Source organism: Seriola dumerili, unplaced genomic scaffold (assembly GCF_002260705.1).
Source record: "Seriola dumerili isolate Sdu_G_001 unplaced genomic scaffold, Sdu_1.0 BDQW01000319.1, whole genome shotgun sequence".
NCBI classification, from domain to species: Eukaryota; Metazoa; Chordata; class Actinopteri; order Carangiformes; family Carangidae; genus Seriola; species Seriola dumerili.
Genome location: NW_019174574.1, coordinates 2,295,923 through 2,323,580, shown reverse-complemented (window position 1 = coordinate 2,323,580; position 27,658 = coordinate 2,295,923). Strand labels below are relative to the sequence as shown.

The following is a 27,658-nucleotide window of genomic DNA, read 5'->3' as shown; positions in this document are numbered from 1 at the left end:
ACAATATATAGGCTACATAAACATACATATTTGTATGGGCTAGATACATATGTCAACATATGAAATTATTCCAATTTCTAATAGGTTTCATATATATTTTTTACATATGTGCTTTTATTTTATATGTGCATATATATGTCATATATGGAAATTCAATATATGTACATATAATACATTTGCAAATGAGTTAAATTTATTCTTTAAGGAGTAATATAGTGAGATTCTTTTATTTTAGCACCGTCCTGTCTGTGAAGTAAAAAGTACAATGAACTTCTGTCTGATCTGTATCCCAGAGCCCAGATAAGTGACTGGTTTCAGGGTTGCATGTTGGGTTAAAGTGCCCTGCTGCATTGCTGCATTAAAGGTGCAATGTGTAAGATTCTTATTTTCTGTATTTTCTTATTTTCTGATTCTGCCGTTGTGATGATGTCATCATCCCTTCCTCATGCTGCTGTAGCCTGACACCCATGTGTCATGCAGTATCCTCTTGCCTTCATATTTCTATAGGTAAATAAGAACATACTGTTTGTATTACAAGTATTCAAAATTATAAGGGACATGGGGAAAACAACAATATATTTAACTGGATGAGGGTGAAGAGGTGGTATGCTGCCCCTATGAAAGTGGATCAAGTGGCATGATCTTACACATTACACCTTTAAAGAAGATGTTATGGTGAATAAACATTCACTGTACTTTATATGGCTAACCTTGTGAGAAAAACAGTGACTTCCAGAGTGTGTCCATGTGTTCATTCACCGATTTGAATGAATGAATGTATTTTAGTGCACAGTTGTAGTATGATGAAGCATAAACTGCACAATGAACAGTCAGAGAGTGGTCCCCTGGTGGAGAGAGAAAAATCAAGATGAAAGTTATCATTTCATTATGGTGTGTGAGAAATGAAGCAGACAATGGCCGCTTCTTCCTGTGCTCTGCCGCCCCCAGAAGGCGCAGGCCGGTACTGCTACAACCAGACATAATAGGCAGTAGGAGTGGATGAGCCTGAGCCGAGCAGGCAGTCTGTAATCACAGGGAACACTCTCGTTGGAGGTGATACGGTCCTCCGTCCTCCGCCTGCCAATCCTCCACTTCCGACCTGAAACAGGAGCCGCTGTGCGGAGCAGGATGTATCGATCTGTTTGGTTGTAGTGCTTCCAGCGGATCCTCCATGCGTCAGTCCTGGGAATGGATCAGGAATCCGGTGTGGCGTCTGCAGGGAGTTTCATCTCCCTGAATGAACATGAGCAGAGGTATTACTCAGGTCTCCACAGCCTGTGTCAGGCTGACACTTCAGGAAAACTGTCGTCCAGCAAAGTGGCAGAGCTGTTCAAGGCGTCTCAGCTACCTCCTGAATCCCTGCATAAAGTGAGTGTTGCCCGTATCGCACAACTGCGCCTGCTTGGTCATCACATGTTATCAAGTGTGAAGGGCTGAGAGCTGCGGCTGCTGCTCCCCGAATCACAGGGATCTGCAGGAGACACTGAGCCGGGTCTACATGATCCGGCTCTGGTCTCAAACATATGATAATGAGGCGTGATATTTTCTTTGTGTACCGTCTCTCTGATTCTCTGATGATGATGATGTTGATGATGGTGTGTGTGTGTGTGTGTGTGTGTGTGTGTGTGTGTGTGTGTGTGTGTGTGTGTGTGTTGTGCGCGTGTGCGTGTGTTAGAGAGAGAGGTTTCACACACCTCCTTTCTGTTACCGCTCTGTCACACAGGAAGGCAGTCACTTCACATAGCCTGCTGCATTGGTTGTGCATGTGTCTGCGTGTCTCACCATTGTTATGTGGCCTATGCTACGTACATTTTTTTTGGATTGCTGATATCTCTTGTGAGTGATTAATGAGTTTCAGTTGACATGAGGAGTCATTTCAGTGTCCAAACTAGTGTAGAAGATTAGTCTTTCCTGGGAAGAATATTTTGTCAGCAGTGATCTTGTTTACTTCTGTGGCTGAAGTATTTCTCATGCTTTAAACTTTGAAATCAACTCTCTCTTGGAGTAATACTCAGTTGTCAGTAAATTAGGTTTGTAAAATCTTCTCTCTTTCAGGGGCCTTGTCAGTGACCTTGTATTTTGAGCCCATTTACTACAGCACAAAACATGTAGGCTACTTTACATCACAGCTAAGGATTTCCTTCATTTCCATTCATTCATTTGATCAATTTATTGTTTAGTCTATAAATCTGAAAAACAGTCTAAAGGTCCATCACATTTTTCCAAAACCCAAGCTGTTATGTTATATGATACTTAGTTTTGTCTGACCCACAGTCCAAACCCCAAATAATCTGAATGTGCAATGATCTGAAAACAGAGAAAAGCAACGGATCTCTTCTCTGCACTTGTCCTACTGCTCCATAGCTAATGGCTAATGTTAGCAAACATTTAGCAAGATATTGCTTTTTGAAGGACATTACTAAGTCCTTTTTTTGGCTCTCCACTTTTACACAACATTTGAACATTTATCATCGCTACTGTTCAACATAGTCACAGAGTCACTTTAAGTCTGCATACAGGCTATCTTTTTTATATGGTGCAGAGATGAATGGAAACCAATGGCTGCATAAAGTAGTTAAAAAATCTAAATCTGAACAAAATGCTTTAAAATGAAAGTACAGATAATCTGTAGTTGGAGTTAAAACTTGCAAAAGTACTGGCATGGTCCTTGAAGGCTGTACACACTATTTTACTCACTGATGCGCATCATAGCAAGTCTCATTCAAACCTGTCAGAACCAGCATGCAAACTAAAAAGTGTCACATTTTCTGTACTGTCACATGAATTTATATACTTCTATCTCTTTTCATACACAACAGAGACCATATCAGTAATTCTAGACTGTTTTTCATTGCCTGCAACATAGAGCTACTACATTTTGCTGACCCATCACAGGAATATAAACATATTTTTCCAGCTCAGATGAGCACAGCAGGTCACTGCCTCCGTTCACGCCACTCTCTGTCCAGAGGGGTCGGCTCCCGGCAATTGCAGCCTATTGTGTGTCTGTGTGGGTGTCAGGAAGTTTGGCAGTGAGCTTCCTTCCTGTCTGGCCTGGACCGCAGCCACCACACAGGGTTGATTGACACACAGCCTTCTGAGCTGTGTTTGGCCCTGCTGCAGGATGCCTGCAGGATCACTCTTGGACTTGGTCCTGACTTCTGGGTCATTATGTCACACAGTATCAGGGAATCAGAAATGGTGCATTTCCTCCAGGATATATGATGACATAGGAGTTGCATTGTGATTGTGATTTTACTGTAACTCCACTCTCTGCTATTTGTCAAAACAAAGGGAATTTTCCGTCACAGAGCGTATGTAGAGGTGTGTTTGCTGATTCATCCGATACCCACACTGACCAGATTTGCATCTGAATGTGTGACCTGTGTTTACAGCAGATAAACAGTGAAAGCCTGACATGTCTTCCTGCTGAGCTGTCACTGCTGTCTGTGAAGCCAGCAGTCACTCAGAGTAAGGCTCTCCTTCCCAGACATCACTCTGCAGTGAAATCAATTGTTACACTCATTACATGGACTCAAGGTACAGATTTTGGATCATCCTGTTATTGACTGAGATTATTTCCACTGACAAGTAAATGTTTCCCATAACGTTTTATCACATGACCACAATAAACAAGCACGGCAGACACCCTGACAGCTCAGTGGAAGGTGTGTTGTTGGATGATTTCCTCGTGATGCAGTAACACACAGAATTACCCATAAATGTGTGTGCTGCAGTTTGTTGTCAGGTTGTAGTTGAAGTATGTGGTATGTGTTCGTGCACAGTGTTGTGCTCAGGTGTACTGTAATGTGTCAACAGATGTGGCTGCAGAACCTGTCTGTTTGAATAAGGTGTGGCCTGAGCTCTGGTGGCACTCCAGGCTGATAATGCTGGTGCTGCTCACAATGGTGGAAGGAATACTCACGTCCTTTTCTTAGATAGAAGTAATTGTAAAAGCACTCCATTACAAAAGTAAAGGTACTCTGTGACTGATTGACTTTTCTGCACCTCAAATAATTATTTAAATGAAACCATCTGAGAAGTTTTTTGGTGAACTGCCAACACCTCGCAGACATCTAAACGGTAAACCAAAAACGTTGGAACCACTGGTTTGATTTTAATGAGCTTTCTTACTGATTGTTTTCTAATGTGAAATCTTAATCTGAGAGGTGTCTAGTAACTAGAAACTATATCTTCAGATGAATGTAGCTCAGTAAAAAGTTCAATATTTCCCTCAGAAATGTTGTGGCAACTAACGAATATTTTCATTATTGATTATTCTAGTAATTATGTCTCAATTAATCATTTAGTCTATGACATAATAACAAGATACTGAAAACGTGACATTCACAATTTTCCACAGGCCTCATGACGTCTTTAATTAATGTAGGTCGTTCTCTGTGACTGACAGTCTAAAAGCATAAGATTCAGTATTTAATTTACTCTCATACATGACAAAGATGACAACAATTGATCAACTTCCTGTTTCAGCCCTGTACTCAAGTAAAGTACAAGTAAGTTAACAGGATTTAATTACAGCAGTTGAGTACAGACTTTCTTTCTTTCTGACAGCAGTTACTCAAAGTCACAACAGACACATTCTTTTATTTATTTTGGTATTTCAGCAATCATACTGAATATGTGCTGTGTCGTTACATATGTTCTGTGGTGTAATTCAAGTTATATGTTGTTATTTTCATTCCTAAATAACAGAATAGTTTCCGTGATTTTCATATTCACATTGTCAACAAGGCATATGATTAATCAATGTCCAAAAAGTGACACCAGTGATAACATTATGTGCGCTGAAACGTTTTTGGCGTTTCTCCAGCTCCCTGTAATGACTCTCCCCCTCAGGCCAGAGATCTGACCGGCCTGTCTGGTTCCTCAAGGCCTTTACTGGTGCTCCTGAAATAATCTCATCATCAATCTCTCTCGGCTGACCTCAGGCACCATCTCCAACACTGCAGACCTGACCTGCTCTGTCTGTTCAGCCTCTTTCTGGATCATGCTTGTTTTGGATTTCATGTCTCTTTGAAAGCTGTTAACAGTGCAGGTCAAGCAGAAATAATGTGTCATAAGGCGATATGAGCCACATGCACTCCACACAGCCTCATTAGACAATGGGTATTAACAGCACCCCTGACATTCATATTTCATCAACACATAACAGAAAATGTTCTTGTTCCCCTCAGTAACAGAAAAACCGTCTGATTCACTTAAAACTTGAATCCTGGCTCACGTGTTTATGAAAAAACGTAATTGTTAGTGTTAGATAACCAGTGTTAATCCGTTGTTGCCACAAGAAGATGGATGGTCTGGTGTCTGTCAGTCATGGTGAAACCAAAACAACCCAGATGACCTTATGTTATTGAAGTGGCTTGATAAAGTTCAGCGTTGTTCTCCAGGTGTGTCAGGACTTTTTTGTAATGGTGACAGTTTCGCTTTTACTGAGATGCTAGAATCAAAAAGTTACAATGTGCAGGATGAAGAAATTCCTTCCCTTCAATTAACTTTTTTACCAACAGTCAGGTGAGAAGATTTCAGACTTTTGTTGGAATTAAACACATATGATATAAGGGGGAAGTGTTAATTAGTCTTTTGCTAGGATAAGCTAACTGGCTGCTGGTGGCTAGCTTAGCTAGCATGGATATCACACTGTTCCTGTAATGTTAGTTAGTTAATTAACATGTTAGACCTAGTTTGTTTAAAAGCTAAGGTGTAAAATCAGCTCACTGTTGTTTTACATGGAAGCTATGAAGGCTGGAGGAGCTGCTAGGTAAATTTTTGTTACCTTTGGTCAGAGCCAGGCTATCTGTTTCCCTCTATTCCAGTGTTTATGTGAAGCTAAGCTAACAGTCTGCAAATGTGCATATTTTCCAATATGTTGAACCCATTTCTCTTTGCATTTTCACCCAATAATCAGGCCTTGTCTTATAGAGGGGCAACACGTAGAAGTCCAGTTTTAATAATGCCTCTCACAGTTCATTTGATATCATGCTAACATGAAAATTGGCGACAGCTTAGTTTTCCAGCGTATAAATACTGGGACTCTGGTCAAAATAGATTGAGGGGAGTATGTGTTTGTGTGTGGTGTACCAGAAACCATTAATACTTTCATGACTGTTACTCAGCGTCCCTTTTTCAGCAGTGTATTTAAGAGCCACGTGCACTTTTAGACATCAGCGCAGCTCTAAACTCAGTCATAAACGAACAGTTTTACTTTTCAAGAACCTCTAACTGAATTTCAGTTATGTTTTGTGGAATTTTCTCTCCCAACTGACCCACATAAAGCTAATCTTCTTTGCTCCCCCAAAGCAGTCATTGTTCCTCTAATCAAAAGAGTACTGGATGAACAGATCCCACTGTGCTGCTTATCCCTCACATACTGTTTCTTCTATCTTTATTCTGTTAGTAGAGCCTGTAGTTTTGTACGACACGTTATCTTGATCAGGGTGTAAAATAATCACATGTTTAAGATTACTCTGTTCCAGATTATGTTTCTGAAAAGAGGAGGTCACAGCACTGCAGCAACATAAAGATGAGATGTATGAGGGTTATACGTTGTTAAAATCTGAACTTTCTGTGTTTCCAGGTGACCGAGGTGTGTGGAGCAAAGCGTCTGGGTTACTTTGGTACACCTCAGTTCTATGTGGCCCTGAAGCTGCTCGCGGCCGCCCAGTCTGGTCTGCCCGTTCGCCTGGAGAGTGTAACGGCCAGTAAGTCTGCCGCTCAGAGTGGAGGCGTCTTATGAGAGCAAAAGGGGATCAGGAGATTATCTTAACATGGCAGGATTTGGTCTAATCTGGATGAAAGGGGAGTCGCGTGGAAAGGGCTAAGTGGGTTTGTCCTCATTACAGGAGCACAAAATCAGTCACACCCGGGCCAAAGAGGAAATCTGTTTTCTACATAGCAAATGATAGTTTGATGGATTAATAGGAAGAGTATGAGATTTTCAAATTCACCATGGTGTGTAGTGGTAGCTCACCTCAGCAGGGTAAGATGTAGAGGTACTCAAAGATCATCACACATTTCATCATACTGCTGATGAGACAAAACTAAAGAAAAAAGTTCTTTATATACTTTCAGTACTTTTTCAAAATGATTTCCAAAGAAGAGAAAAAAGAAAAACTCATAGTAAAGAAGATAAAAATGTGATAAAGTATTCTAATGTTCTGGCTCTAGATCTACCTCTGCCCAGATTTGTTGGGCTGAAGAATGAACCAGACATGCGATACCCGACCGCCCCTCCCAGCACAGAAGGTCAGGGGGCTCAGTCTGGGACTGCTCCTGGTTCTGTCTCATGGTCTCCAGCTGACAGGAGCACCTTCAGACACCTGGAGGCAGGTGTAGAGAAGAAGGTAAGCATGGGATGAAACCTCTAATGATGCAAGGCAGTTAACAGTTTATCAGAACGAACAGTTAAATCACTGTTATGATCCACTCAGTATGTCCCCTGCTGAGGAAATGTTCGGTGCACTGAGCAGAGATATTCCAGTCAGCTATAATCATCAGAGTTCAAATGTCTTGTCGGTGAGAGATTAGAGAAGGATGACAAAGAAGTGATTCCCAGAACACAAACCTGATGGAAATGTGATGTGGGTGTCATGTAAAGTTGAGAACAAGAAGCTGGAGCAGGAACATGATCACTAAAATAAGATGATTGAAGACTTCTCTGATCACAACTTTCCAATTGCAGCGAGGTCAAAATTTGGCTTATTAATGCCCATCTACTTTACTGTGTAGTCAATGTGGCATCGTGGTAGCTCAGGGGTTAATGCACTGAATATAACCAGTACTTTGTGCTTCCCCATCTCTTTCCCCTTTGTTTCCTGTCCTCTAAAATGTATAAAATACACCACAAAAGAAAAAACACATCTTTGTCATTGTTTACCAAGTATAACTGAAATATGAAGGAAACCATATAACCACAAAGCTCCCTGGTGTAAATGTAGCACATCAGAGACTTACCTTTTTCCCCACATTTACTGTCTGCATTTACACTCTTTGGAGTAAACACAAACTGTTCCAGGATTCAGTTTGTTTAATATACTGTAGTAATCCTTTCTTATGAATGCACTGTAACATTTAGGAATCATTGGTCTAAGGATTGTTACAGATACCGGACTATGCCTCAATCTTCAGGGCCCATTTTGGCATGAGATGAAACAGACTGATCATAACATTAAAATGTAACATAGGCCAAAACATACAACATATAGATATATATATGATGTATATATGTGTGTATGTACTGATTATGTATATGTACTGTGTATGTATATGTGTATATGTGAAGTAATAAATATTCTGTCCCTGTTTTTAAAGGAGTCTTGGTCTCCACCGCGCTCACCGTGCAGTTCACCCCCCTGCTCTCCACTTACCTACCGCAGCTACTCGTACACCACGCAGAGAAATGGAGCAGACTCACAGATGAGTAAGTTCCAGTTTTATCGCAGCACTGAGCACTAATCATACTTTAAGTCACGTCTTTATTCTGAAGTTTTACTGTACAGGGCAGAAAAGTTTGCCTCAAGTAAGAACCATCAGCATCAGCATTACAGGCTCCATGACCTTTTTATTTATTCATTTACATTTCTCAGTTTTCTTCAGTTTCTGAGTAGAAACAACTTAGTTGACTGAAACTGTCAGAAGTAGATGTCTTACAGTAGTCATGAATTATAAATCAGAGATGAATTGAAAGGAAAAAGCTGAGGTTTTACTGCGTCTGTGACACCTGTTCATTCCTCCAAATGGAGCAGCTCTGATTCCTCTCACTTTGCTCTCTGCGGCTCCTTTGATCTGTGATTCTCTCATTCTGTCAGATCACATTTTTCAGGGGTGTAATCGGTAGGAAATCATTGCACGGCAGTCTCAGGTTTCTCCTCCACCAAAGCTGTGTTTTTCTCTCCTGTCCTTCAGCCTATGACAGCAAACAATCCTCACGGCCGACTGCTCAGCTGGAGCAGCACTCCTCGTCCAGTAACTACGGGACTAAACCCACTGTGGAGCACCCTGCTATGGCTCGGGTACGGCCAGATTTTTACAGCTTATAATCATGTACATTCTACATTCAAGTCTATGTTATGATACTTTGTATGTCCTTCCCAGGCGTCTTCAGCAGAGCGGCTGGCCCAGCAGGGTGTAGTGGACTATTCTGACGATGACCCCTGGAGGATCACAGAGGAACAGCTGGAGTATTATACAAATCAGTTCAAGACCCTGCAGCCTGACCTGGGGGCTCTCATCCTGGGTATGGACCCCTCCCCACCTGCTGCACCTATTTCACAGAAAAACTAAGCTTTCAAACTATGTTACCTCTTTGTCACTCTTTACTTTTTTTAGGAGCTGTTGCGAAAAACTTCTTCACAAAATCCAAGCTCCCAATACCAGAGCTCTCCCACATTTGGTAAGTGCTGACTCACTGTGTTGTCTGTCCTTGTTCTGTTCTGTTCTGGGGTCAGTTGGGTGTATATCAGCCAAGAGCCTCAGCAGGCCCACTGAGTCACACAAAAATGCAGATTTCAAAAGGGCATTTGAAACAATGTTTTTCATTTATTGCAACGCAGGAGTTGACTGTATAAAATACATTTTGTTGAAAATCTTAAATGCATAGTGTTACCAGGAGGAAACAGTCTGACCCAGTCCAAATATTACAACATGCACCTACCACCACCACAGTGTGTCACTTGACCACTCTAATGTTTGTACAAAGTAAACAGCAGAGATATGACGTGTTGGTTACTGAGCTTTAGAGGTGCTGGTTGGTGGATTTTGTCAGAGCCAGACTGTTTCCCTTTGTTTCTAGGCTTTGTATAAAGCTAACTGGCTGCTTGGTGTTAGCTTAGCTAAACACAAATGACAAACTACGTCTCTGACAACATCATATACAGTATATTTTACCATAGAGGAGGTGTCTGAATAAAAGAAATTGTTATTTGATTGTAAAATATAACATTGTGCTCTTTTATTTAGAAATATTGATTAGTTGATAGGCTGTTGAAGCACAATCTTAAAGTTAAAAATTGACATTTTGTGAAATACACTTTGCTTTCTTACTGAGAGTCAGATGACAAGATACAACTCTCATGTCTGCAGGCTAGAAATGTAGCTACAGCCAAAAGCTTGTTAGCTTAGTTTAGCTTAGCATAAAGACTGGGAACAAGAGAAAACAGCTAGCCTGGCTCTGTCCTGAGGTAAAAAGCTAAACTAACCGGCTTAGTTTAGTACATATGTCAAACTTCTCTTATATGTAATTGTATGTCAAGATTTAGCTTTCATTATTGATAAATATTGATCACCATATATACATCAGAATGCCTGCTGTAGTTAAAACCTTAAGTCAAGATGTTTCAATTTCAATTGTTGTAACATTTTAAGAGTCCGTAATTTCCTAATAATTTCCTCTTAATTTCCTATGAAGTTTTCCAGAAAGAACCATGTATTTTGGCCTAAATTAGGAATAGAAAAGAAACTGTGTTCAACTGGTAAAATCCAGTTAATTTACATAATAAATTGATGGAGGGAGAGTCTTTTGATCAGTGCACAGCAGGTCACCTGAAACATCTTTCAAGCAAATTCCTATGTTTCCTATAAATTTGTACCAAATACCACAGTTTTTTTTTTTTTTTGGAAACCTTTTTAGAAAAATTATTATGAAACTATATGGAATTACAGACCCCTCAAAAATAAAGTATTACCAATACTTTCTGATGTAATTTAATTTAATTTAATGATCAGGATTGTTGTTGAAACATAAATCTACAGCTCCACTCTCAGGTTTTCCAGATATTCTTCATCTTTTCAACTAATTTTTTAAGGGAGTTGAGTGATGTGGATAGAGATGGAGCTCTCACTTTCTTTGAGTTCTGCACAGCCTTTCACTTGATTGTGGCACGCAAAAATGGTTACCCTCTCCCAGAGAGCCTCCCTCCAACCCTGCGGCCAGGGTTCATGCAGCAGGAAGAGGACATACCGGACACTCCTGAGGTAAGGGACGTGTGCATGGATCTGTTTTCTGAAACATGCATACTGTTTGTCATGTCTTTTCTTTGCTGTGGTGTTTTTACTTTTTTATGTAAAAACTCAAACTATACTGTTGCAGAGTGCAGAGCCTCTAATTGTCTTTGAGGATGCTGAACCAAGGCCCAGTCAGATGGTAAACCGAACCCTCAGATACTCTGATTATTACTGATGAATAAAATATTTTTAAAATATGGAGTCCCTCTTTGGTGCCTGTAGGGGGCACTAACAAGCTGAACATGAGGCTGCCCCAAGTGCAGTCACCTTAACATGTTGAGCATAAACTTGTACTTCCTGTAATGTACTATACACTTTATGTTATTTCACAGGCAGTGATGTTGTATGTCTGAAAATGATTAGTTTCTTCTTCTTCTTCTTCTTCTTCTTTTTTTTTTAGGATCGAAGCATCATAGAGAGAATCCAGCCAAGTCTGGCAACAACAAAACAGGATTTGAAAGAGGAATCTTGTAAACAAGGTGAAATAAGATCATTTTTCTCCAGATTTATTTGAGTCATTAAATACTGAAAAATTATTTTCAAAAGTCAGATGCAAGGCACATTCACTTCCTCTGAGTCAATTGGCTGCTTTGTTAAAGTCACTACAACATTAACTGGGACAGTGACACAGTATTTTCCACTTTCTTTTTTATTTTGAAACAACAAAACAGAACATGTCAGGAAAACAACATAAAAATACAATCAAATTAAGTGTATAACTTCTTTATATACTGCTACCCCAGTATACTCACACACTGAACTTACAGAACAGGCACAAACACATTCTACCAGACCATTTCAAGAAAGCTAACAAGGGGGAGAAATGCTAAGATACTGTACATTTATATTTTTAAGCCTTAGAATAAAATGAAATGCCACTATCCCAATTTAGTCTCTACAAAAATATTACGTGGTTGGTACAATTTCTAAAAAAAAGACTCATCACTTCATTCTGCTGCTGATGTATTTATTACTGTGTCTACAGATGCAAGTTTGAAGAGGGCGACAACATCTCAAGAGAAACGGACTCTGCAACTCTGTGCTTTTCCTGAGCGGCCAGGTGAAACTACAACTCCTTTTGATGTGGGAATATAACACTGAACGCCTTGTTCCTGCACATAAAAACATCATGGGCCCCAGTTTTGAGATGTGGCCTTGTACCACAAATACACCACCACCCTAAGTGTGTTCACTGTGTTGCTAGTCCTTCCTCTTTGGTCCTGTACGTTGGAAATGTCTGGTACACTGTCTGTGATGTAGTTGAGAGTGCAGCTTTGCAAACATATATACAGTATTCTGTAGGCACATGGTAAGATTCAGGCATTTCAGAGTGATGCAATATATTTTGGTTATGAAAGTAACTGCAGAAATACCACATGACATAAATGATATGATAAATATGTGTAGGTTCCAAAGGGAAGTAACTGCTTCTCATTTACAACAACTCACACAAGACCAAAAAAATCCGACCTGCCTTTAACGCATCCTTCCTCACAGAACCGCCTCAGGACCTGGACCCACAGATGAGGACAAAAACCAGGCCGAGGTGAAAATCCCCCTGTGACACCAGAGAAATCAGTTCAATAACATCCTGAACTGCTCATTAATCTCTTGGTATTTCTGTTACCTCATGGGCAGGTCCTACTCCAGCACCTCTGTTGATGATGCAATGAAGAAGGCAGAGGAGCCTCCGACTCCACCGCCTCGGCCCCAGAAAACCCACTCCAGAGCCTCCTCACTGGACCTCAACAAACTCTTCCAGCAGGGCGCTCCCGGTATGACTCACTCAACTCAGCTCCTCTCACAATATTAGCTTTGTAACCCAGATGCTGAGAGCATGAACTGCCTGCAGCTACGGTGCAACCGAGTCATTGTGTTTTGTTTGTGACAGTTCTCCTTCCATGAGAGGACTAAAGGGGGAAATGGAGATTTGTTGGTTTTTTATTGTTGAGTCTGAAAGGGGAGAGGCTCACAATAGAGAAAGTCAGTTTCTGATTATGAAAATAGGAATGGTATATTTGTGAAATGTGTCTCCTGGAAGCAAAGAATTATAACCACAGTAATTTATAGCTTAGTGAAACTTTTTCTGGATTTCAGGAGTAAAAAGTGGATGGTTACCACCTCCTCCCGCCCTCCCTCCAAGACCGATAACCTCACAGGTAAGCCCTGTTTGATTATGGAAGCACTCCAAGCTAATGTGTTCTTATTTCCAGTGAAGGGAGCCTTTGTTGTTCCTCTGAGCTCTAACTGTGCACATGTCCCATAAATTAATGATAAAAGAAAGCTTTGGTTAATCAGTACCTATCATCTCTCTCAGGTTCCTCATTTTATCACCACCTCAGAGAAAACTCCCCCGAATAAAGTGCAGCAGCCAAACTTTGCTGACTTCAGTCACTTTAGAGAAGAGGTGAGCATAAAATCTAATTTCTTACTTTGATATCCCTTGGTGTTTTTTTCAAATGCCGCAAGCAGCAAAATTGTCTTTGTGAAAGGGGGGAAAAAAATCAGCAGGCAAACTCAAAATTCCATCACAGGTCGTCAGCGTTTTCCACTCCCGGATTTTCCACCTTCCACGTCAGATGTAGGACTATAAATGTGTCACCATGTTTGTCAAAAATACAAGCCTCTATTTAACAAGACTCAAATGAACTCAAAGGTTGTGACAGCGGTGTTCATCAAAGTCTGCTCTGCTGTGGGCTGCAAGCAGGCGGACACATCAGAGATTTATTCATGCCAGCAGTGGCAGGTCGTGCATTTAGTCTGATCCTGTCTCAACCTCATTCTCTTTGTCCTTCGTTTGTCATTCCTTACACGTCTTATTATTTATATATGTGGGTATGCACTTGTATCCTGTTACACTACATAACAAATCCAGTGCATGTTTAATATTGATGAGTTGTGAGGACGGGAATAGAAAGCTTAAATGAAAATTTCATGCACCTACATACATTCAGAGAGAGGACGTCCTTATTCTCTAACTGTAACATCTACACCACTGCAGACATAGACCTTTAACATTTCCTCTTCTCCCTGTGGGCCCTGGGTCTAATTTAGGAAGCATGGGCAACCACCACATTAGGAAGTATCCTCACTTAGTTAATGCTCTTCACAACTTACATCATAGCCTCAACCTATTTTCTGGCTGCTTACGAATCCATTACTATATTATATTTCATATCAGGTGTCCATTCATGTCTTAGGTTAGCTTTACATTATACAAATGTATAGTTCCTCTTTACTAATAATCCATATCTAATTAAGATAGTAATCAGACTAAACTTAAAAAACACTCATTAGCGCATTGTGTTGGTGAGTCTGTTGATGTATGGAATAATATAAAATGCACTTTAAAATGCTCTTTTTTTAAACTCAGTGTTTCTCCCAGCTTCTGAAATTGTATACCCAACAGGCATAATAAATTAATTGTGTAGATGCCAAAATATTGTATTAATTGGGTTTCATTTTTCTGGAAATGCTTCGTATTTACACAGTTTTGTATTTATTTGTTCATCCTCCTGGGAGACAAAGTGAAGGGTGAAGGGTTTCTGTCCATAGTGGAGTCCACCCCTCTGACTTTAACTTGACAAATCAGATGTAGTTTTAAGCTCAAAGGGCACAGAAGCTATTCAATCCTCATGATATAATCCTACCCACCTCCTCTGAGTTACTCCCGTACTGTCTTTTTAGTGTAGTATCATACAGTATAATGATTAATGTGCCCTCTCAATACTATGTCTGCTCTTATATCTTTAACTCTGTTGTACCACGGTTGTTTTAGTACTATCACCATTTCTCTGCCTTCCCACGGGATGTTTTACTCTTATTTCTTAAGTCTTAATTAAAACCAAGCAGACTGGACGCCCCCAAAGGTGGCTGTACCCTGTGTTCATATGTTTCACATAGTAAGACAAACTGAAACTCACACCAGCCCAAACCCCTGAGAGGGAGATTTCACAGATGAGTGAACTATAGGCATAATTTAAAGTAGCTTCCTTAACATAAAATATCTCAATGTTAAGGGTGAACATTTGATAGCGGCTGTTGCAGGAAGCCATTAGGAGCAGTTCAGTGTGCAGTTATAGTAAATGGAGAAACAGCTACACATCTGCAGGCATTTAACTTCACTCGGCTTCACTTCACTTTGCTTCACTTTACCTCATTACTTCAACTTCACCTGTCCACACTTCACTTACCTTCATTTATCTTAACTTCACCTCACTTCACCTCACTTTACTTCACTTACCTTCACTTTACTTTATTTCACTTCACCTCACTTTACTTCACTTACCTTCACTTTACTTTATTTCACTTAATTTCACTTGATTTCATTTACATTACCTTGCTTGCCTTCACATCACTTTTCTTTACCTCACTTTTCATTTACCTTCACTTCACTTTTCTTTATTTCATTTCACTTCACTTCACTTTTCTTGATTTCACTTTTCTTGATTTCATTTCACTTGATTTCACTTTCCTTCACATCACTTTTCTTTATTTCACATCACTTCACTTGACTTCATTGGCAAGCAGCCAGGACTGATGCTCCTGCAGTGTCACATCTTTGTATTTCTTCTAAAGCACAGTGGAGCTGAATATCTGATTGTCTGTCAGTCCAACTAACATCTACACTCTCCACTGTCTCCTCCAAAGACTGGAGAGACTTATCAGCGATCCATTACCACGTGCAGGTTTAGTGTCCTTAACTTCATTCCTCCTGGTTTTGATGTGTTTTTGCTGATCATTTCTTCTTATTTAGATCATTAAAATGACCTCAAAAGGTCTGTGTGTCAATGACGGTACCTCTTCAGTCCTTACATTGCTGGAGTAAAACAGCCATGACCTACAGCTACTGTGACCACATGTAATGCTAATGGAGCTCCTGTGGTTTACTGCTGCTGTAGCAGCTACTACAGTAACTTTTAAATGTTTCCATGCTGTGGTTGTGTTTCACGTTCAATGGTGCAGTGAATCCTTGGGCCATTTATTTGTGTCTCCATGCGAGTCAGTCGCATTGCTCAGTGAAATGCACTTTTAGGTTTCTTGGGGCACAATTTACAGCAGCAGCATTAGCCTGTTGAAACCATCAGGAAAACCCAGGAATTTCAACTGCCACCGCAATGGAGACAGTGGCCCATATAAAAATTAGTGGATCAAATTCACTAAATCCAACATTAACAGATGGGAAATGTTGTGGAGCAGAAACGTACCAAAGGTGCTTCCTGGTAAGAAATGCCTTCGACTCTCTAAACAACTGATCTTTCAGTCTTGCTATGAGCTAAAAATGAAGAAATAAACATCTCACTCTTGCACTGTTAACCTCTCTGAATGAAAGCAGGTGATGATGTGTTATATATTATGTCTAGAAGAGAATAATGTGGAAGATAGGAGATGCAATAAATGCAAGTGAATCCATCATGGCTGCCCCTGAGCAGCCGTGGCTAGAGAGCACTACATCGTGGTCCCTGTAGGGAAGCTGTTGATTTATCTACGGTCAGGCGGACACATTTCAACCTACCTCTATAGCATTCCTCATATCATCTCGCCTTATAATGATGTATGTTGGTCAAGACTTTTTTTTTTTTTTTTTGTATAGCATACATGTATGTGTCATGTGTTTGGTTTTGTCTGTGTTGCAGGAGGAGAGCAGTGTAAAACCTGAGGAACAGGGTCTACAATCTAAATTTGGTCCAAGCACAGAAGACTTGACAAATGCTTCAAAACAGGTCTGAGCACCTCACCCAGATATGTGAGGGTCCTGCTCCTTTTATTTTCTAAGAGTCTGTGTCTCTGTTGCAGTGTGGAGGTTCATTTCTGTTACCTTTACCTTTTTATTTCTGTTACCTTTCCTCCAGGACGTGGCTGGTGTTTGTCACAGTCAGGCTCCACAGAAACCAGTTCGCAGGAAATACCACACAGAGACCCAGAACCAGGAGACCGCACCTCCACCTGTCATGTCGTATCCTCCCCCTGCCAAGCCTGCTCAGAAGTCAGTCAAACATTTGACTCTTTACATCTCATTGAATCTGAGTTTTCTTGATTAGCTACATTGGTTGATTGATTGATTGATTGTAATAATGTAGTTATAATATAATAATGTTGTAATAATGTAATAATAACATAGTAATAGTGTAGTGGTGGCTGATGTGATCTCATCACAGTTTTACGTAATGTCTCAGAGCGGACAGGAATGATTGGAACTGGTTTTACATTGATCCATGAATTACCCCAGGGGTATAAAGTGGAGGGGGGCAATGGCCCCCTCCCTACTTTCTACCTCTCCATTTTCAGTGCCCTTGCTTCGACCACATCTATTTTCATAGTCTGCATTCATTTTGATCTCAGCTACACACCTGTAAAGTTTTGTGAAAGTTCATGCAGGTGGTGATGCTGCCACGTTGACAAACTGTCCACAGACAGACACTCGTCAAAGTCCTCAGAACAGCCTCTGGTAGTTCTGGTACAGGAAGTGTCTGTAGGACACTTTGCCATGATGACACACACACACAGACTCACAAGGTGAAAACAACCTGAGCCACGCTGTTGAAGCTGGTTATAAATATGATCTGGCTTTTTTTTTTTCTTTTAGGTTTAGGTTTAAGCCATTAAGTCAGAAGGTACAGAAAGATGTGTTTTAGTTGCTCTCAGTCTTATTGTAGGGCAATATGGACAGAATGTATGTCCTCAAAAGTAATAAAAGCAGTTCAAAATCACATGGTAAAAAGTTTAACTAAGGTAACTGCAATAAATGAAATTATAGCTCTGTCATTCAGGGTTATAATAGATAGAAAATACCATATTTCCCATTATAGTTTGATTTCAGAATAAAGCTGCAACATGAGAAAATGTTAAAAAAAAATTGGCAAAATTGAAGGCATCTAAATACTGTCCAAATGTTTTGTAATTTTTGTATTCACTTTTCTTGAATTGTTAATTGTTAATGTTTTTTCAGACTTTGGACCCCACCGTAGATTTAGTAGCTGTGCTGTAAAAGTCTGTGTGGGGATGGGGATTGTAAATCCTTAAAACTCATCAGGAAAGGGGAATTCAGAAGACATTAAGGCACACGCTAACCACCATAATGACTGTAGCATATGTGCTGCTGTCTCCTTATTGAGCAGACAGCTCACTGAAACTGTCAGTCTGTGCAGTAGAAGGTGACCATCAATCACAGTGGTGACTGTTAGCAGTGGCTGGTTGATGTAAAGCTCAGTGTTCTGGTCTGATCCTTGTGGTCTCCTCTGTCTCTGACAGCAGCGGCTCTGTTTCAGCGTTTGTTCATTTTAACTCCAGATATTTTCTTCCATCAGTGAACAGCTTAAAGACGAGATATTTTATTCAGAGTCAGTTATGTTACATTGTTTTATCTGGATACAAAATGAATGAAAAACATGATAAAGTGGATGAATGCTCTCTCAGACTGTCCAGACAGAAGAGGGAGATCCAGATGGCGATCCGTAAGAACAAAGAAACCAATGCAGTGCTGACACGCCTCAACAGCGAGCTCCAACAACAACTCAAGGTCAGCCCATCTTCTGTTTCTGTTTCTATGTACACAGTGTTTTTGAAGGAATGCGTGTCGATCCATGTGAACTTTGTGACATTCCCTGACCTCCGGCTCCTCCGGGACACTGTGAAATGGGGAAAACCAGCCCTGCAAAGGATAGGGATTTCATACACAACATTTAGCCTCAGCCACGAGAGCTTGGTAGTGTTCATGTTAATGCTGATTCAAAAGTTGTTGCTCGATTGTCACAAGTTGAATTCTACTCCTTTGAGCTGAGGGGAAATGCTGGTGAAGAGCCCTGAGCTCATCTGTCTGCTCCCCTGCTCATCACTCATGGCTGAACTAATGGCACAGACCTAGATGTTTGCATTGGGGATCTGCCCGTGGCACACGCTCTCACAGTTGGAACACATGCAGCATGCCTGTCATTCTCCTCGTAAATGATCCAGTAGCGAAACCTGCACGCTCACATGCAGCACTTTCATAGCTGTAAAGAGTAAGAGTAACTAAAGAGCTACTGAAGAGTAAAAAGAGAAGAAATCCAGCAACACACAACCAGTTTCTTAAATATCACACAAACAGACAGGAAGAAGGATTTCTAAGCTTTCAGCTTTTATTCTGGTGTTGTCTTCCATTAGCAGTGAGTAATCTAGACTTATCTTTATTCACTCTAATTCAGCTTGCTCCTCAAAGCATCTGTGGAATTCAGCAGAGAAAGGCATATGTGTCTTTATATAGACTCGAGCCCTGTTGAAATACCAAACAGCCACTGGCATTCACAACTGTCCTCTTCAAAATAGAGCCCAGGCATCCAGCTACAGCAGGGTGTGTGAGAAAAAGAAAGGAGGCTGGATGGAAAGGGATGACACCACCCTGACTTTTCCTCAGAGGAGGGAGTCAAATTTAAAATAAAGACATAGTTTGTGAAGTAACAAGAAAATCGAAAACTTGACAGATGTTATGTGAAGTTATGAACAGTTATGAGTTATTCCAAGAAAAAAGTATTCATCAATATTCTTCTGAACATAGAGGAGCCAAAGAAAGACCAATTAGAGACCAGCACATTTATGTTACTTTGCATTAGGATGGAAGTTTATTAATGTGTCCCATACTATGGTCAGAGAACATATACTGACTCCAGCTGAACTGATTCTCCTGAACTGAACACTTTGCCTTTTGGATATTGCACTCATGCCAAAATGTCATTTTTTCATACAAGATACCTGCCCAGGGCTCCCCAGAAAAATTTGGAGGAGTCACAAGATGAATAAAGAAATAAGATACCTTCACCCTTTCAGGCCCTAAGACTTCATCAAATGAAACAAGAAAAACTACAAGACAAAACAGGCTGGGGATGGACCTCTCAATACACACTTAAGTGGTCACAAGCCAAGAGGGTTGGGAACCACTGAGGAATCTTTGTATGATGCTCATTCTGTCCAACACTTTAATATGTTAAATATGTAATATGAATCTCGTTATTGACCACTGCGACCAAAACAAACAAACCAGATAAGCAGTCAACTTGAGTGTGTTGCTACACTCACACACACGACTCCTGTCACTACAATATATATCCAGTGCACCATTGTGATTATGGTGGTGTGATCATTGCCTTGCTCTGTTTTGCTGCCGCTGCTGCTCATATAGCATTTTATGAACCCCACCTCCACCCAGATATCAACACTGTATTGTTCATTCAATAATATTTATTTTCCTGTCAGTTGGCTGGCTGAACCATACCATTCATTCTGCCAAACACTTTGATTTTTAGGGTGCGATGAACATATGGAGACGTTAATCGATACCACATTAAGACAACCCTTTATAAAGGATTTATGAATGGTTTATAACTAGTTTATTAATTAGCTTTTTAGTTAACAATTTATAAATAATTTATAAGCTGTTATAACACATTAAATTAAAAAGAGTAACCTGTTGCTTGCCAAATAGTGAGCCATCACATCAACATGTATCTGTACTGTTCAGCCTCTTCTCTCATTAGTTACTGAGCTTTCTTTGTTTTCTCCATCATCAGCATTTGTAGCTGCTGCTTCATCATGTTTGTTCAGTCACTATCAATGAACCAGCATCAGCATCTTAATGGTCAAACAGTTTCATCTGACAGATCAAATTATAGCAGATCACATGATCATATCAAATGAGCAGATTCATGGTCTAAGGCCGTGGCTGTGTTGTTTACCTTGACATGTATCAGCAGCCGTCCTCATTCTAATCACAGCTGTTGATCACATTGTTCTGCTCAGTGCAGATTAACATGGAGATGCTTTTTGCTGGTTGCTCTCTTCTTTAGGACTTTAACATCCAGCTAGAACACAGGTGGTAACCCTCCTTTACCTGGTGAACTGCTCATCAATTCTTTGTCCCACTCTTCACATCTCTGTGATTCTCCCTCCATCATCTTCATGTTTCTTCATCTTTAGCTTTATTGTAAAGTGTAAAACACATCAGCATTTATTAATAAGATTCTATTATTTGTAATTGGTAAACATTAACATGATCTTGGCAAATAGTGAGTCTGCATGAAAATTGTAAATTGTGTTATAACTTATAACTTAACTAGTTTATTGTTAACAACCAACTTACTAACCTCATTACAAACCATTTATATATCTTTTACAAGGGTAGTCTTATTGTAAAGTGGTACCCATTAATCTAGGTAAATAGCTCTGTGACCAGGACAAACAAACTTGTGTTGGCCACTACGCTCATTTGGAAAACTCATTTGGAGTCCACATTTCCCAAGGGATGAAGTTCGTATCCTCACTGCCCACTCCCTGCTGTGCTGATCTTTCTTGTAGGGGGTCAGCGCCTCTATATGTTCTACATGCACATGATAATCCATCCCATCTGAGTTGGCCAACTGAACTCACCTTGTAAGCTCTATTGACTTCAGAACAACTTCACATTTTTGTTTGTTTCATTTGTAACTTGTTCTCATTCATATTGTAATGAACATTAATAGTCAACTTGGTTCTTCGGCGAAACTCATATGGCATACCCTCCTCTTATGTTTCCCTCGGTGGGAGTTCGTTTTGTCTTTGTATGCTTTCATATTTTGGGATGAAATGAACATTATAACAATTAGCTAGCAGGGATTTCTTCTTCTTCTTCTTCTTCTTCTTCTTCTAGACCATTGTTACCACGGCAAACAAAGCAAATAATATAATTTACTGCCTGAGCTGGATCTTCAGATGACAGCACAGTGGTCAAAGGTCATGTTTTCTTTTGGTCGGTCTGCAGGTGGTTCACCAGGAGAGAGTCACCCTGGAGTCCCAGCTGGAGCTGCTGCGTCCTCTGGCCTCGACATGACGGAGCCTCAGGTCTGGTCAGAATCATGTCATCAGTATTTGACATACTTAAAGTTGTTGTTTTTTGTGATGAATACAGAGGAAATGTAAAAGGGCTGAGGATGGAAACAAAGTTGCATTGTTGACATAGTGGGATGTCCAAGTGTTACTTTGTATTACTTTTAATGCTGTTGGATTGAACCATGCATTTTTAATCACTGTATGATGTGCACATGTAAAAAATCCTGTTGTTCATTGTGACATTCTAACTTATTTTTCTCTTTTGAGTTACTCTTAGTTTCTCCCATTAAACTTACTTTGCTTACAATACATGTAACAATTTTGTGCACATATTGCCAACGACTCTGGTTATGTTCTGTGTTAATAATGGGAACTGTCTTTTTTTTTTTTTATAAACAGTGCATTTCATGAGTATCCACATGGTCTAAAGCGAGTGATGGTGCTACAGATTAGTTTATGAATCCGGTTACTTTTTGCACTTGAAGTTTCCAAAATGCACATTTACATAGTTGAGTTTGATTTAGCTGCACGTTTTCAGTCTTCACACGTTTTGATTGTCTGTTGTCAGACTGTAGCACTGTCCTGTGTGACCATGAGGACACAGAGGAATGTTAACACTTCTGACACTGGATTTGTATGAAATATGTACATTTTACTTGAAATTGGGCTCCATATTTAATTTGAGCTCTGTCTAAACTTTTAAATTCCCTTATGTTTATTATCATATGAAGTTATTTCCAGGTTGCATCCATACTGTATTGCTCAAGTTTTAAAAAAAAATGATCTCCAAAAACCAAAAGAAAAGAAACGAGCACAATTCCTGTTATGTTTTGCAAGATAAATTTCAATCTGTCCGTATGAGCAGATGTGGTTTTAATTTGATCTATGCAAAGATGTGGTGCTACTGAAGCTTGCTTAAGATAATTTTTCCCCACAAATCTAGATTGTTAATGATGGTAAATGAAGTGGTTGAATTACATGATGGCATGCTTGATACTGCATGTTTTAAAATGATGTGAGCACTGGACTGTCAATTAGCCTGAAACCATGCACAACTGAGCTCTGGGCCGAAGACAATAATCAAATGAATCAATAAAGTTGTCTATTTTTAACTCTTGTTATTATTTTATTTTTTTATTTTTTATTTTATTTATTTTAACTATCACCTTGTTGTCAATTACTGAAAGAAACAGTTAACCTTTTACTGGTGTGTAAAGATATAACTTGGGGTCGCACTGAACACCATGGATGTGGAAACCTGAAAAACTTCCTACTAAATTTCGGAAAAATGTACAAACTTCGTCTCACTTTTAGCGCTCAAACGACTGTGACATTGATGTTCCAATACATAAACAGATGCAGCAGACGTCATTATCACCTCATATGAGAGATGAAGAGATCAAACAGGCTGCAGTCTCAACCCTCTGGCCCTCGCAGAGCAGCTGTGCTTTCTTCTGCACAGACACAACAAGCGAGGGTCAAGCAGGTCACCACTGATGGCTGTATTCCCAGTGCCTCCGCTGCTGCCGTCCAAAAATATCCACTGACACACTTGGCTCCTGTTTAGACACCTCACACTCATAGGCCTATTTCTCTTTCAGTTATGTTTCATTCAAGCTCACTACTCAACTCCGAGGTAACAAGCTACTCTGATGTTGATCAATGACTTTGATCTATCTGGACAATTTTCCAACATGTTGTTAGCCATGCAAGCTGGATTTTAGCATATGTGGCATATGTGGTTTTGAGTGAGATTACTAGACAACTACTGGATGAATGAAAAACTTGCAAAACTAATTATATTCCCATCAACGTTAGCTGTGTTTAGAGTTTACTGCTAATTAGCAAACGTTGCAATGCTACTACACTAGTTGCTAGTTAATAAACATTACTCCTGCTTAAAGGAGCTATTTGTAAGTTTTACTATTGCTACATAGCTAACATTAGCATTAATGGCTATTTACTCATCAGGCTTACTGAGAACATTAGTCATTAAGGTATTTAAAAGGTCCTCTGAGCAGCTACTTCTAAAGGGCAGACTGGATGCTAGTGACTCCGTGTCCACCTCTGGAGACAGCTGTTGGTGAGTAAACGAATGAAGTTTGATGCTGAACTCACAACGTTTCCTCTAGACTGTAGTCTGTAAGTAAACAGCTGTTAATGCTAAAACTGGCTATGTAGCAATAGCAAAACTTACAAATAGCTCTTTTAACATCAGCATGTTAGCATTGTCACAGAGATGTGTTAACATTCAACTGGTAGCATTTAGCTGTGCCTAAGTGCAGCCTCACAGAGCAACTAGCATGGCTACAGACAGTTTGAATAGTTGATGTATTTTGCGTCTCATTTTTCCTGGAGATATATAACATATATTCCGGATGTGAAATATTCTGCAGGATTAAATTGAGCCTAGCAGAGAGCTGAATGGCTGACCGGGTCTTACTGAGTGACTGAAATTGCAGGACATTTTTTAAGAAAGAGCTAAATGAACCAGATTATTTAATCCAAGGAAAACAGAATGATGTTCCAGCCTCTGTGAAGGTACTGTTGGATAATATGTTGCTCCCACATGTCTGAGAAAATGAATGAGTTAAAGTGAACCAGCTCAGTCTGGGAGACAGACACAGGATGCCAGACGACAACAAGGCGCTCGTAACTCCTCAGTGCCATAACCAATAGTTGGCACAGCCCTGCGTGTTAGTACCTGCTGCTTCAACTTACAGTATCTCCTCCAACACTGCAGATTGTATTTCATCGTATACATCAGGAGAGGAGGGTGTTGTAGATTAAACCCGGCAGCTTAACAGGGAGCCATTCTCCCTGAACTATAAATACCACTTAAAAGTGTTTGGTTCGCATTTCAAGATGACAGCTGCACGTGATGACGAAACTATATGTGTCCGCCATGTGTCGTCTCTAAGTATATGCCTGTTTGATTTAATTGCCATCTCGCCATCTCATGCTGGGTTATTATTACCTACATGGTTATTACTATTAATGAGTCATCTAGCGTGAGACAGTGATATTCAGTGCCTCACACAGAATTGGGCGACCATAGACATCCATATTAATTTGTGTCACAGAGACTGCATTGTCAAGACCAAATGAGTGGAATACAGCAGAAAGTCAAAGTTAATCAAATGAAACAAACTGTTGGCTGACAAAGACATGAAGAGCACTTTTTCAGTGTTCAGTGTAAATAAACTGTACCCATATCTCCCCAGAGGCTAAAACATAAAGCTGTCTCTTCTCACAACAAAGATTACCAGCTTTTGTACGTTCAAGTTAGGCCTTTTGTGGCAGGACCATTACTCAAAGATGACGACATACGCCATTTCTCTCGTCTCTCCTTTGTCCCACGCTGGGCTTTGCAAAGGTTGCACTTCTGGTGTGGACATTAGTTAGGCCACAGGAAGGGCATTTAGGCCGTCACCTCTGCTGATTCTGGCCCCGTCAGCTGCTGGGATTTAACTAAATACTCATTCAGCAAATGTGAATGAAACTCGGCCCAGGCTGTTAGGTCTGCATGCAGAGGTGAACGCAAAAATGAATCTAGACCGAGACTATGATACCTTCAAACAGTAATACTTAAAGTTTCATCACACATCATAAATGAATAAAGCAAATATTGTATTTATTTGTTGATTTCCCAGCAAAAAATAAACAGATTCATACTCTTTATAAGCTCTACAAGTTCCCACCCTTCTCCACCTACAATGCATTGATAATACAGTCAAACCTCAGTGTGAATAACAGAAGCAGTGTGATGCTTGTGCAGGATACATTACATTAGCTTTGTGACATTACAAACATTTCCTTTGTTGTCAGTTCTGAACATAAGGCTGAGAGTTAAAAGTAAGGCTGCAACTAATCTTTGTTTTCATCGTGATTGATCTGATAATCATGTCCTCAATAGCTTAACCATTGTCCGAAATGAGTGATAAATATCAATCACAGAAAGTTACTCAGAGTCTAAGTGACATATTGAAATGTCCTGATTTGTCTGACAAGCCATTCAAAAGTTAAAACCTTTTGATAAGAAAATTAATAAAATTGGAACTGGATCTGGAACCAGAATAGAAGCTGAAACCAGTGAGTTTTTGGTATTTTTCTTGAAAATTAGTTATCAATATTATTTACTTACTGTCTTTAAATCAACTAAGTCAGTGGTACTCAAGCCTCTTCCCGTGAAGGACCTAAATTGACACAAATTAGACCAAGGACGCCATCTGAAAAGATTATTATTATTTCATTAACAAATGAAAGGATGGGGGGGGGCGCTGGGAGGGGAAAGAACTGCTTTCTGCTTAACTTGAGTGTTTGAAACCATTGAATTACAGTGTTTGAATCCCCGTAATATTCATATGTTCTGTCATTGTGTTAAAAATGGATGGAAATATAATGAGAAAAAATGATTCCCCTTCTTGTTGGGGACCCCCGGGAACCCTCTCAAGAACCCTTCACTTTGAGAACCACTGACCTAATCTCTTCAGTTCTATTTAAAAACAAGTGAGGAATTTATGAAAATGCACCGGATCTCCCTTCACTGACATGTCCAAGTGTTGATAATAATAATACCTCACACAGTGTTTTATGTTTGTAGTGCACAGGACAAAAAGCGCAAAGTCATGAGGATAATTTAAAACATTTATGAGGTTTTACCCTTTCCTTCTGTCAGTTTCTCCCTTGAAACAAAAGAGATCTGAACATACACAGTAGTGTTCAGTGTTCAATATAACACACACAGTAGTTATTGCTGTGATATGTGTTCAGTGCCGCATAGTCGCCCGCAGGACCGTTGTATTCATTTTTCCTGGTGCGAGTGAAGCCAAGAACCAGGACAGTCCGGATCCAGAAAAGCCTGGGACTCCACTCCAGGTCTTGCCCCCGCCTTTTTTTAAAAACCACCTCTACTTGGGAGCAGTGAAAAACAGAGTAGCGTCGGGGCAGCAGATGACCCGGCGCAGCGCGAGGAGCACAACAGTCTTCTCTAACAAATGAAAGGATGGGGGGCATCAGCAGCAGCTGAACTCCGAGAAACTGGATCAGGGGTCGAGGGGAAAGAACTGCTTTCTGCTCACCCTCGGGTGACTTTTGTTGGATTTAATCCCCGGTCCACACCAACATGCCATTTGCCAAACGAGTCGTGGAACCTCAGTTACTGTGCAGGTATCAAATCCCAAACGAGGAGGGTCTGCTTTTCGAGGACCTGGTCTCCATCAGTAATGTGGCTCTATCTCGGACCTTGCGGCAGCTGTCGGACCTGGCTAAACATGCCTGCTCCATATTCCAGGAGCTGGAGAACGACCTCACCTCCACCAACCTGCGGGTCAGGGGGCTGCAGAGCAAGATCAGCCTACTTCAGCAGACCTGCTCCGAGCTGGACCCCAAACAGGAGGCAGTGCGTAAGTACCTGACTCAGTGTGATCCGGTTCATGTGGGCGCTGCAGGCACTCGAGCTGCGCGCGGGTCTGAAAGAAAACGGCACGAGGAGGCATCCTCTTCACTTTCTACCACTAACTCGTAGAAAGTCATAATTTCTTCAATGACGCAGATAAAAAATAAAGTTACTACAAAACCACCTAAAAGTCGGATAAAGTCGTTGTTGAGCGGTAAACGGTTCATTAATCCAGACACCTTTTATTTATTCTTCATTTGTTTTAGTTGTAAGACTTCTCTCGCAGTTTGTAGACACACGGTGACATACTGGAAACACGCTGCTGTTGTCATCTCTCCCTACGCTGAGGGGCGTGTGATGCAAGAAGCCACATAGTTATTACACTGCTATTACTCCTTATAAACA

The 27,658-nt window shown here is 40.4% G+C and overlaps 2 protein-coding genes across 2 annotated transcripts in view; both read left to right on the top strand.

The window, feature by feature from the left end:
- The first annotated feature begins 602 nt into the window (after nucleotides 1–602).
- On the top strand, nucleotides 603–22,922 carry reps2 (RALBP1 associated Eps domain containing 2). The gene is made up of 19 exons (XM_022759096.1): nucleotides 603–1,368; nucleotides 6,596–6,719; nucleotides 7,186–7,361; nucleotides 8,329–8,437; nucleotides 8,923–9,029; nucleotides 9,112–9,253; nucleotides 9,346–9,409; nucleotides 10,821–10,989; nucleotides 11,105–11,158; nucleotides 11,420–11,498; nucleotides 12,005–12,079; nucleotides 12,517–12,565; nucleotides 12,658–12,794; nucleotides 13,117–13,178; nucleotides 13,337–13,426; nucleotides 16,656–16,742; nucleotides 16,872–17,005; nucleotides 18,436–18,538; nucleotides 21,788–22,922. The coding sequence occupies exons 1-19, from the start codon at nucleotides 1,189–1,191 to the stop codon at nucleotides 21,854–21,856; spliced, it is 2,010 nt and encodes a 669-aa protein (XP_022614817.1). The 5' UTR covers nucleotides 603–1,188; the 3' UTR covers nucleotides 21,857–22,922.
- A 3,901-nt stretch (nucleotides 22,923–26,823) lies between these two features.
- nhs (NHS actin remodeling regulator) overlaps nucleotides 26,824–27,658 on the top strand; it is a 55,618-nt gene continuing 54,783 nt past the window's right edge. The window contains exon 1 of the mRNA XM_022759120.1: nucleotides 26,824–27,260. Coding sequence (XP_022614841.1) covers nucleotides 26,981–27,260 — 280 coding nt within the window. The 5' untranslated portion in view covers nucleotides 26,824–26,980. The remainder of the gene's footprint in view (nucleotides 27,261–27,658) is intronic.

Bases quoted from the DNA above. Each gene is read 5' to 3' on its own strand.
- reps2 (XM_022759096.1), top strand. From the start codon at position 1,189: ATGGATCAGGAATCCGGTGTGGCGTCTGCAGGGAGTTTCATCTCCCTG. The intron at 1,369-6,595 runs GTGAGTGTTGCC...CTGTGTTTCCAG, and splicing joins CTCCTGAATCCCTGCATAAA to GTGACCGAGGTGTGTGGAGC. The intron at 17,006-18,435 runs GTCAGTCAAACA...ATGCTCTCTCAG, and splicing joins CCTGCCAAGCCTGCTCAGAA to ACTGTCCAGACAGAAGAGGG.